This window comes from Notothenia coriiceps, unplaced genomic scaffold, assembly GCF_000735185.1.
Source record: "Notothenia coriiceps isolate Sejong01 unplaced genomic scaffold, NC01 NC01_scaffold00037250, whole genome shotgun sequence".
Lineage (NCBI taxonomy): Eukaryota > Metazoa > Chordata > Actinopteri > Perciformes > Nototheniidae > Notothenia > Notothenia coriiceps.
This window is the reverse complement of record NW_011369951.1, coordinates 14,451,195-14,461,182: the sequence shown is the minus strand read 5'-3', so window position 1 is coordinate 14,461,182 and position 9,988 is coordinate 14,451,195. Positions and strand designations below refer to the sequence as shown.

Genomic DNA, 9,988 nt, shown 5'->3' with positions numbered 1-9,988 from the left:
ATATGTGACCCGCTCTATCGAAATCAGTCGGAAGTCGCAACGGCTCATTTCAAAATAAACGTGGATTTGCATAAAAAACTATTTTTTCGGGGTTCGGGTGTTTTGTTGATTTTAAACAAACAAAGTCTTGGCTTTCAGAATATGAAACTTTTATTTCCAAACTCACACGATAAATACATTCTTTAAGCTTGTAAAGGGAAGATGGTACCTCTCACTCGCACCCTGCTGTTCTGCAGCGCCACTCCCCCTCCCTCTGGCTTAACATTATGAATGTAAGCATAGAGTAATCATAAATAACACGGCATGGTCCGTTACAGTTTGTTTTCATCTGATTTCAATTAAAACAAAGTCTTGGCTTTCAGAATATTAAACTTGTTTCGGCAAATTCAGATGATAAATACAACTTTGAAGCTTGTAACGGCATAATTACAAGCGGAGAACGGAGTAATTTACGTCACAGCAGGCATAACAACAGCCGGTGTTTCTCGTGAGGGTTTCCCCGGGAAACAAACGCAATACACACAAACGCAAAATTACACAAACACACACACACGTATACACACACACACACACTCGCGAGCTTCTCCCAGACCAGCAATCCAAACGAAAATATCTTCCCTCCGTAGTATTTTGAGCATTTGCTCCGCTAATAATCAATCAGATCGATGGATTCCAGAGAAGAGAAAACTTTGAAGGCCTTTTTCTCAAAATGATGACTCGGTGACAGTCATTATATAATGTGACATATTTCGCTTAATATTTGGAGTACAAAAACAATCCTGATATCATTAGAAAGCTAGGAATANGCCCTCTGAAGCTTTCAGGGCCGACAGGTGGAGGAGAATACAACGCTGTGTGTATTTATCGCTAAGCTAGCGGCTAAGCTAGCTGGACGCTACGGTTCAGGTATCCGTCCTCTGAGGCATTTATGGCGGACAGGGAGGAGGATGTCCCGCTCCTGGGTGTGTGTGTGTGTGTGTGTGTGTGTGTGTGTGTGTGTGTGTGTGTGTGTGTGTGTGTGTGTGTGTGTGTGTGTGTGTGTGTGTGTAACGGAGCTCAGATGAGAGGGCTCTGATTACAGTTTTAATCCTCTGTCAAACTGCATGTTTTCTGCCATATTTGATGAGAGATAAAATGATTTGACAGAGAATAAGTGAAAAAGTACGCAGTAAAATAACTTAATAGTAGCCTACTTGTGGTAGAATTCCAACTATTACTGAGTCCAACAGTAAAGTACTTCATTGTATTTGTGGTAGTTGTCTAACTGAGTCCAACTCTGTGTAGATGGAACATCCAGTATTTCGGAGGGGCCCTAACGGGACCCTCCTCTTGAAAGAAAGGGATATCTGAACTGTTTCCACCAGTTCTTTAAGTTCGTTGTTTGCAAACTGCTTCTCTTTAGCTTTTGGCGGAAGGCGGCGACTCAAACAAACAAATCGTTTTGTGGGAGGAATCAGTTCATCTCGTTTACTTAAAAGATTTGTTCACTTCAAAGATTTGTTCAAAAAGAACGAATCGTTCGCGAACGACCCATCACTAATTTGAACGGGATGGCGCAAAACGAGAAGCATTCGGACCCAAGTACTGAAGGAATGAGGTATTTGCGGTCTACAATGACAGAGAAGAGACTGTCAAGTTTGGCTGCACTCAGCATTGAATCAAACCGCACTAAAGCTTTGGATCTTAATAAGTTTGTGAGGTGTTTTGCTGAACAAGATGGTAATCGCCGCATTCAGCTGTAATGCCAACTTGATGCTCTGCTCACGGATGAGCATACAAAACTGTTAAGATGATGACCTTACATGTGTAAATATATGTTTTTCTTTGTGGGGGTCTGCCCCCAAAAAACTGTTTTAAGTACTGATAAAGTCAAATAAGACGGTGTGTAAAACTACACTGCCCAGCCAAAGAAAGTAACCACTTTGATTGAACTAGGCCAGTAGGTAAGGACTTTCCACTGGATAATATAACTGAAGTATAAAATAATGCATGACTGAAGTGATGGACACCATGTTTGAAGGCAAACAAAAAGAGGAAATAACAGGTCAAATCAAGAAAATCCCCCTCTCAGATTCCACAGCAACCAGAAGAACATAAATACTGGCTGGTGATTTGATTAATCAGCTTTGTGATGGACATACAAAATGCACAGTGCATTTCCTTAGCTGTGGATGAGTCCACTGACTCCACTCACTCAGTTGCTGGTGTTTGTGAGTTTTTATGATGAGGCAAAGGGGGAGTTTGTTGAAGATGTGTTGGGCCTGACGAACCTCAGTGGACACACAAGGGGGCAAGACATTTATAAAGTAATAATGGGAATGCTGAATGAAAGAGGGTGCAGCTGCCTTTATTCATAACTGCAGCTCTTACACTGCGACTCTGAGGGATCAAGCACAGACACAATAACAATGAAAACTGCTGCATACAGATTATTTTTGTTTTTGCAACCTCGTGTTAAGAATCTTGTTGTAATTGTTTAAACGTTTGAATGACCGTAATAAACGGACCTTTGTCTTATTGAAAAAAAAATGTTGGACCTTTAAGATTTGTATTTGAGTACCCCTGCTGTAGAATAACAAAATGAATGCCGTGAATACACCGAAATACACGTGTTGAAGCGGTTCGCTGCTGATTACAACGCCCACCCCGCGCGGGCCGAATATTCGCTGCTGATTACTACCGAATATCCAGAGCCCGAAAAATGGTATTCGGGACGGCCCTAACATTTAGCCGGTTAAACTCAGATTTATATTTCCCATTTCCAGAGTTTAAGCAAACCAAATGGGCCATTAAGCTTTTCAGGGAAAGCTGTGTTTAGTTTGATGAGCCGTGTCTTGTGTTGAACACGAGTGTACTCTTAACTTTTAATTGTGTTGTCTTTGACTCCATGATGGGTTTTTATAATGACTTCTAATCCTAAATAGCAAAGGCCCTTGTGTGGGGAAAGAAAAGAGACTTGAATGTTATCCAATAGCTTAAAAAAAGAGAGATGATCCAGTCTTTGAAAGGGAACTCGGCATCAAAGACCCGAGTCTCCTCCCTAAATGTAGGTTGATTTTCTGCCATCAATCATTCCTCTGCATAGGAGTATTCTTTCCTTACAGTGGATATTTCAATGTGGTGCAGGATCTTTGTGGACTGCTGCCTCTGGAAACCAATCATAAAGCAGAGAGAAGTCCCGCTGAGTGAATTGGATTTCCATGCTGAAAAGGTTTGTGCAGTTGCTCTATTCCAAAGCTGCCCGTGTGCTCATGCTGCAGGGATCTGTGCAGAGGGCTGGTGGAAAACATGGCACCTGACGGGGAATGCAGTGCGAGCAGAGAGGAATAACCGCTGTCCCAAACGCGATAACGGAGAAGACCAAAGCTCGGTGAGAGATTTACAGACCGACCTGTCAAATAATTAACCATCATTGAGCGTGCTGAGCCAACATAGCACGATGCCAGCCTGGCTGTCTGACCGCATTACCGTTACATTTGGACTCAGAGCCGGGGGTACATGCAGTTTACTTATCAAACTGTAATGGAGCTAGACCAATAACATCAGCCAGGCCAAAATAGTAGATAACTGCAGATGTATCGTTATCTCTGCAGATGGGAAAATAGCGTGAGGAAATGTCAAATAAGGTAATACAGAAACGTCTTTGATCCCCACTGAGGCTCTTCAGCTCCTAATAGTCTAGTTAGAGCCATGACTATTAGGGCACTTAAGCATTTTGTTTACAAATGTTTTAATCACAACAAAAACTGTAAGGACAGCTCGTTTGATAATTGATAAACAGTATGTGTTTTCCCTTTTTGTTCAGCTTCTCAAATAAAGCCCAACAAGCTATTCCAAAAGGACATATACCTATGTATTTGACACATTATGATAATCATTCAAATAAGTATAATATGTAAATGTTTATTGATTACAGCTGCCTTAAATGTCTATTTCTTAAATTCCTGAAATTATTGGTTTCAGCCACTTCTGCACTCCTAAAATAAGCTTTCAAAAACAGTTGCCCATAAAGCTGCAGGAGGAACACCATTCTTTAATGTCGGTCTCCTCGGAGCAATGCGACTCCTCTCTAGTAAATGAGAAAGTTCACCACCGTCTTTTAGAGAAAAGAGCCGGGGACTAAAAAGGATGCAGGCTGCCATCTAAGCTGAGGGGGAAGCCAATACGTGCACTCTCCTTCCTTCCCTTCATCAATAAGTGCTGTCAGGACAGTCAATTACGCCAGAGCGCGGCGGTCCACTCTACAGCGCCGGGGGGCTAATGGACACATCCCATTCACCGTGTGGACAGTACAAACAAGAAGCTGGCCAGGTGCGCAAAACATTTAGTTTGAAACACAATGTGGTTGTTCAGTTTCATCAAGGCAGCAGCAAAGGCAAGCTTCAAGAACAAAACGGCATCACCAAAAGCCTTCATAGCCTTGATTCAAACACAGCAGTGCTTGGCAAGGTAGGAACTGAAGTAAATGGCTCACTGTGAGATAAAAGTGAGGAATGTCAGTCAGTATTGGAATGGAAAGATTGCTTAAAATCAGCTTTTTCTGTGTGAAAAACTCGACAATATTAATAAAATGACTAACAGCTATATAAAAAGGAGCAGACAGGCTAACCCTAGGTGTTTATTGTTAAAAGTAATTTGGACAATATTTCAAACACTATATATACTGCTGCCAACATTTAAACTTCTATGCTTCTGTTAGGGGTGCGTAGTAATCAGCAGCGAACCGCTTCGACACGTGTATTTCGGTTTATTCACGGCATTATTTTTGTTAATCTACAGTATTGTTATTATAGTTATTTGTTAATGTATACAACCCAATTTGTGTTCTTTGAAATTGAAAAGGATATTGCATTGTGCGTGTTACTTTCATTGCAGTTGTATATGTCTTAAGTGTAATTTGCCTTGGCTTTCTATTTTGTATGGACATGCTTTTATTTTGAAGGAGAGTTAGCGCAGTTGACAGGAAGTTGTTGTTGCTATGGAAACAACGTGACGGAGATTAATGGAGAAAAAGTAATATCTACATATAAAGACGGAGAAAGTAAACAATAACGTTTATGGTTAAGTGTTAGCACCCCCCGAAGAGGGCACAAGCTCTTACGTTGATATTTCAATAAATTCAACAAAAAAAAAAACATATATCCGAATAACGAAATTGAAACCCGAATAGTACTCCAACGAACGAATATTCGGATACAGCCCTATTATCCACAGACACACTGTTCACACACTGCTCTGCTACGTTCAAAGCTATGATGTTATTACTGACTTCATAAGACAGACTATCGGAAACCCCGGCAGAGTAACCGGCAGACGCACAGCTGACAACCTAATCTAATGGATGCGGTGAAGGGCCGGGAAAGTGGCTGCCTGTGACACAAAAATGCATGCAACACGGCAGCTGCTAACTCTCCAGACAGGCGAACTGACTGCAGATGCTGGTGAATAAGGGATTAACCTGTCTGTGCTCCGGTCATCGCTGTAGCTGGACGACACACTATCTTTTACGGTTTACTTGCAATCAGCATATTCCTTTCAATATTTTTGTGAAATAAATTCAACCTTCTATAAAAAAAAAAACAGCTGTTGGTGTGTTTCTCTATACATATGCTTGACCTGGGGGCTGGCCAGTTTCGCATGAATTTTACAAACACAGCTCTGACAAAGTGATGCTTTGCTGTAATTACATCTGCGTAAGAACGAAGTGTTTGAGTTGGCAGACGAGACAGAAAAGAAGGAAATATGCAAAGAGAAACTGAATCCCGGGCCGTACCTGATACAGACGTGACCCAGACAGAAACACAGAGTGAACTCGTTACGACAGGAAGAGCGCTTCGGAATACAAAGCACGGAGCCCACAAGAAGAAAACCTCTGCCTACCTGATACACTGTGTTGCTGGTAGTTATAAGAGCTGGGAATTGCACCGATTGGAAGAAGGTTTTTTGGATTCCCCGGCTGCGTTTCCTCATCATCCTCACCGAAGTGGTGGACTTTCTCATATTTCTCCAAGTATCTGCGGAGGAAGAAAAAAAGACAAAAACAGACCATTAGCCGAGACTTGGTGTGAATGTATGCTTTGCGTTCTTTCTTGAGAGGCTTAAAATAACTTGTTTTTTTATATTGCACAAACTGTTATCTATGACGCCTTGAAGTTATTTCTCTCTGGTACAAACTCCTAACAAGTACCGTTGGCTATATCTAAAAAAAAATAATGAATGAGAGTCACTCTGAGACCTGAAGGGATACAGTATTTCTTAGATCTTGATAAGTCAGAAATGATAACAGGTTTGACTGGTATTTGTTATACTTTCCGAACCGTTGGCCTGACTACTGTTTAAATAAAAGGCTCTGAAAATTCACTTGCATATGTACTTTCTGACATTTAAAAAAGTAAATCATGGTTTTCATAGAAAGTTCTATTAAAAGCTCTACACCCGGAGACTATTTGATTAACCCACACGGAGGCAAATAAAACAACAAAGGAAGTTCATTCAACCTACCCAAATGTACCAGAAAACACAATGTGACCGCAGCATTTCAAAAACCCTTCCCCAACTGCTTTTGATTCAATAAAAGAGTCTGTGTTTCTTAAGCCAAACAGGCTTATCAGCAGATGGAATTTAAATGATTCCACTGTAACACAATCAAACTAGGAATTAAAAGCAGATGAATGGGACGTGTGTGTGTGTAGCATGAGCAGTGTAAGCAGCAGAGAACTGGAGGGAAACCAGTAGCTCTTAGTGTCTGAGCAGAAACCCCAAGGCAATATAGTCAATATTGTCTTGTAGAATACACGTGTGTGCCGAGCTTAAACAGGAATCTATCTAAGAATTCAGAGTGAAAGTCCTTTTGTGACGATGCACATTCAGTGTACATTTCACGGTTCAAAAGTCTCATTCTAAAATGCAATTTAAAAGCTTCCACGGTTAGCGTTCACCTCACTTTACTAGTTCAGGAGGGTTTCAAGGTTGACGGAGCCTGTAGTAATCACTTCTTCTTCCGAGACTGTGGCGCTTCCAAAGACTCACGGGTGTGAAGTGAGGCATGTTCAAGAGAAAGGGAGCCCGGCACAACATGACATGAGTAGCCTACAGCAAGCATACAGCAGCGTGCGTGTGTAACATGACTGTAAGATGTGACACTTCAGAAAATGTTTCAGATATTATAACGGGAAAGAAACGCTTGCATTTTCAACTCTAAAATCCCACTTCTAAATTGCTAAACTGTTACAAAACGCTTTTTTCCCCCTCTTGGAATAAGCCCACTTCTGAACAAAGCAACTGGCTGTGAGCTGAAGCAAGCAAACGATACATCTTCAAATGCCATATTCCTGGGAAGTTCGCCCTTAACTTGGGAGAAATTAATCTCTTTGAGGATGCAACAACCGATTCAGGCTTTCTTCAGGATTTGATAAACTCCCCGTAATAATGCAATGAAATCTGCCAGACAAACAAAAACACACACGCAGCTCAATACCTCCGCAGAGAGAGTGTGGTAAACCCTGCCCGTGCGGCCGTGAGTCACAAAGCCTCTTGAGGCCCCCACTCGCTCATCGTGGCCGAGGTAATCCCCCGTTTGCTGTCTGCCGGGTGACACGCCGGACTATAAATACACTCAGCCTTCATTGGTAGAGAGTGTGTGTGAAAGAGAGAGCTGAGAGAGGGATAGACCCGACTGCAGCGGCATCAAGCGCGGGTTCAGAAGCGAGGAAACGGCGGCGGGGGAAGATGAGTGACGACGTGGGAGGGAGGGAGTGCTTATGTCTGCACTTCCCCTTTTTTCACACATGCATTATGAGAGGAACGTCCCACAACTGCAGAAACAACGCGAGTATTATAACTTGACATGTTTTGCCTCCATATGGTGACAGAGGAAGCAGGAAAGTGATGAGTAGATCTGCATTATAACAAGCCACTGTCAGGAGTGGTTTGTTATTTACAGTCACACTGGTGCAGATACTCCTGAATACTCCAAGTGTGTGGGAGTCCATTGCCCCCTGCTGGACGTGGAAGCAGACATGCAATCACACCAACTGCCAATTTGTGGACAGAAATGTTTGCTGGGATTTAATGGAGCCGGCTGTCCAACACAGACTGAGGGCGGTGTGCTTAGTGAATAATCACAAGAGCGCTTACTGAAGGTGGAGCCAATTTAGCAAACACTGTTATAGTTGGATCCGTTACAGAAAAAGTGTGTGTTGCCTGAAAGCAAATAAAAAGTTAAACTAGAGCAGGGTGAAACCAGCAAGTGCACATTGTTCCAATTTTACGATATGGCAATAACCTCAATGACTTGATTGAGATATTGACAGCAATGTTTTACTTCTGGCTCAAAGAGACTGTTTAATCTTTGTGTTCAATGCATGTGTGCAAATGGTAAAAAAAGAAGAAGGTGTTTTTCAAAACTGTGATAGAGATGTTTTCCTTTCTGTTATGAAACATCACATCATTGGAAATATACTTTAATGCAGTGGTTCTCAACTAGTCAGGCCTCGGGACCCACTTCTTCCTTTGTCAATAAATCGCGACCGGAAATTTTGAAACACTCAAATCTATTCAACAAAATGTTTTGCTGTAATATATAAGCTTTTTTTAATGAGATGATGGAATTAAAGCTGAACTGTATAACATAAAAAAGGTACAGATTTTTAGAAATACTAACATATAAACTACGCATTCTGGTACACTGAGAAGAAAATAAATAAATGTATTAATACCGGATCTATTATAATATTTAATGCCATTGTTTGTTTTTCACTTTGTTCTGACAGCTGAACTTTCTGCTCCACACAGAGAGAAGAGCAAAGAGGAGAGAGTCTGTATAAATTACTTTTAAAAATTGTAGGTAGGGACGGTAGATAGCTCCCATTGTTCTGTGACCTGTCAATCATCAAACCGGGGGTCATATTTCATTATGTGTTCATTTTTATTATTTTACTGCAAAGTTATTCTCATGGGGACTTCCGGCAACAATCTTGATTCCGAATGGCCAGAAGACTCGAAAAAACATCAGCAAAGATGTTTTATTGAGAAGATGATCACTACGTGACAGAAGTTTTCAAAACCGTTTATGGTCTCCGGTCGGGCCTTCAAAATAAAAGTTTGTCTTTTTTCCCACAAAAAAAAAAAAGATATATAAAGGAAAAAAAAAAGTTTATTTATTTTTTCTTCACTCACATCTGGGTCCGCGACCCAACAGTTGAGAACCACTGCTTTAATGTATATTCCAACTTGCACGATCCATTTTGTATTATGTAATTCTGTTCTAAACAAGGCAAAGTATTTACTAGATTACAAGTAGGTATGCACCGAATATTCGGCCACCGAAAATTATCGGCCGAAAATGGTTAAAAAGGCCCTTTCGGCCGAAAGGGTTTTAGCACCGAAACAATATCACCGAATGTCAGAGAACAGGGTTACGTTGATCATACTCCGCATATTTGTCCAGGTGTTTTGATTTCAAGTGGTGGAGTAATCCCGAAGTGGTGAAAGTCTTTGCAGTTACACCCCCTCGAGAAATGTCAGCTGAACACGTTTTACAAATCGCAATCCGCGCCTCTTTCTCTGATATTTTTAAATATCTCCAAGCGGCAGACATGTTGGCTCTGAGCCATCCGCGAGCATGGTCGCGCGCCGTGCTTGTCGCCGTGCTTTGATTACGTCATCACAACAACACGTTAGGTTACCAAACTTATAGGTGCATTTGTTGTTGTTGAAGGCCTGGCTGTTACAGTCTTTATTTACACTATTTTGTTGTAGGCCTACTGGCCTAGATGTTTATTTTAAAGCACCTTTACAACCAAGGCGATGGACTAATACATTTTTCTGTACTAATACCCGTTTTGAATTTATGTATTAAGTGATAATACCCAGGTAGATTTTTACATAAGTCGTGAAAAAACTTACGTATATTGTCATGTAAAATTAAGGTTCTAGTTCACGTAAAAGAAAAGAAGACAATCCTATTGAATGTTGTTCCGTACGTAAG

General features: G+C 41.2%; 1 protein-coding gene across 1 annotated transcript in view; it reads right to left on the bottom strand.

Moving 5' to 3' along the window:
* arid2 (AT-rich interactive domain 2) overlaps nucleotides 1-6,049 on the bottom strand; it is a 20,159-nt gene extending 14,110 nt beyond the window's left edge. Inside the window, exon 1 of the mRNA XM_010796763.1 lies at nucleotides 5,881-6,049. Within this exon, the coding sequence (XP_010795065.1) occupies nucleotides 5,881-6,049 (169 nt within the window). The remainder of the gene's footprint in view (nucleotides 1-5,880) is intronic.
* Between the last annotated feature and the right edge of the window lie 3,939 nt (nucleotides 6,050-9,988).